The sequence below is a fragment of the Laccaria bicolor genome, genomic scaffold (genome assembly GCF_000143565.1).
Source record: "Laccaria bicolor S238N-H82 LACBIscaffold_2 genomic scaffold, whole genome shotgun sequence".
Classification (NCBI taxonomy): Eukaryota; Fungi; Basidiomycota; class Agaricomycetes; order Agaricales; family Hydnangiaceae; genus Laccaria; species Laccaria bicolor.
The window spans coordinates 1704434-1705773 of NW_001889873.1; the positions used below are offsets into that span (position 1 = coordinate 1704434).

The 1340-nt window shown below is 42.6% G+C and overlaps 1 protein-coding gene across 1 annotated transcript; it reads left to right on the forward strand.

The window, feature by feature from the left end:
- Window positions 1-94: 94 nt before the first annotated feature.
- On the forward strand, window positions 95-497 carry LACBIDRAFT_305605 (small secreted protein; the record flags this gene model as incomplete). The annotated part of the gene is made up of 3 exons (XM_001874644.1): window positions 95-144; window positions 196-303; window positions 356-497. 3 exons carry the CDS (start codon window positions 95-97, stop codon window positions 495-497), a joined length of 300 nt encoding a protein of 99 aa, XP_001874679.1.
- Between the last annotated feature and the right edge of the window lie 843 nt (window positions 498-1340).

Below are 1340 nucleotides of genomic sequence, written 5' to 3' on the forward strand. Positions count from 1 at the left end.
ATTCGCTTTTTTGCACATATCCTCACAAGCTCTCAGTGCCTCATTCTGGTCCGTTTGGCGTGCGCGTGGGCTCGTTCGGATACCCCCAAACTCCATGAAAATGGTCCACAAAACCGCTTTCAAAATGGTTAAGGCCTTGTGGAGGTAAGTCACTTTGTATATTCGCTTTTTTGCACATATGCTCACAAGCTCCAGTACCTTAATCTGGTCCATTTGGCATGCACATGGGCTCGTTTGGATACCCCCAGACTCCCTGAAAACGGTCCACCAAACCGTCTGTGAAATGGTTGAGGCCTCATGGAGGTAAGTCAAATTGTATATTTGCCTTTTTGAATTTATGCTCACAATCGCTCAGCACCTTAATCTCATCTGTTTGGCATGCATGTGGGCTTCTTCGGATACTCCCAAACTCCCTGAATATGATCAACAAAACTGTTTATGAAAAGGTTGAGGCCTTGGTTGATTGTTATACATTGAATATAAAGAAATATAATTGAATGGGGTTGATAATACTGTGGAAATGTTGAGGAAGCTTGCAAGAACAGGGCTAGCAAATAATTTGAGTAAAGAGAGAGCAGAGGCATCACTATTCATATGCTTAGGGTGCTAAAAGCAAGTGTTAAGCAATGATTTGGTAGATTTGACTAGAAAATACAATGAGGAGGATGAGGCGTTCAACTGTGGGAAGAAATCATTTTCGTGGGAGAAAGTCAAATTTCAGTGTTACCGCGCTGAAAAAAGTCTCGAGATCCCAGGTAATAAACGAGTCTCTTCGTAAACTCAGAGGACTCGTAACAATTTCCTCACCTTCTATGTCAGATCCCGGCTCACCAACTGAATTATGTGTGTTGATTTCCAATTCGTTGACCTTTATATGTTGATTTCTTGTTATTAGCATCCATGCCCTTGTTCGTAGATGGACCTGCTCTTCGTACATTTTTCAGTGATTCAGTTGCAAAGGGCCGAGAGTCGGTTTCCTCAGCTCAAGCAACTTTATCTAATCCACCATCGTTTCTCTGGCAAATGACATCAGAGCAACTGGTACAGTTTGGTCAGACGAACCCTGAGCAGTTCAAGACGATCCAATCTCACATCTGTGAGTTGGCAGACCTTTATCGTTTGAAAACTAGTATGTCGCTACTTTGTCATCTTCATTTGTTATCGTTTTGAGCAACCATAGTTCCAGAGAATGCCACCTTCGAGTATCCAACAAACATTCTCCTGCATATACCGCTAGACATCCAGAAGCTTATTCTGGATAACTTGGCCATTCCAGCCTTGCTCAGGCTATCAAAATGCTGCCGTTATCTATCGCATGCAGTTAATGCATATATCACAGC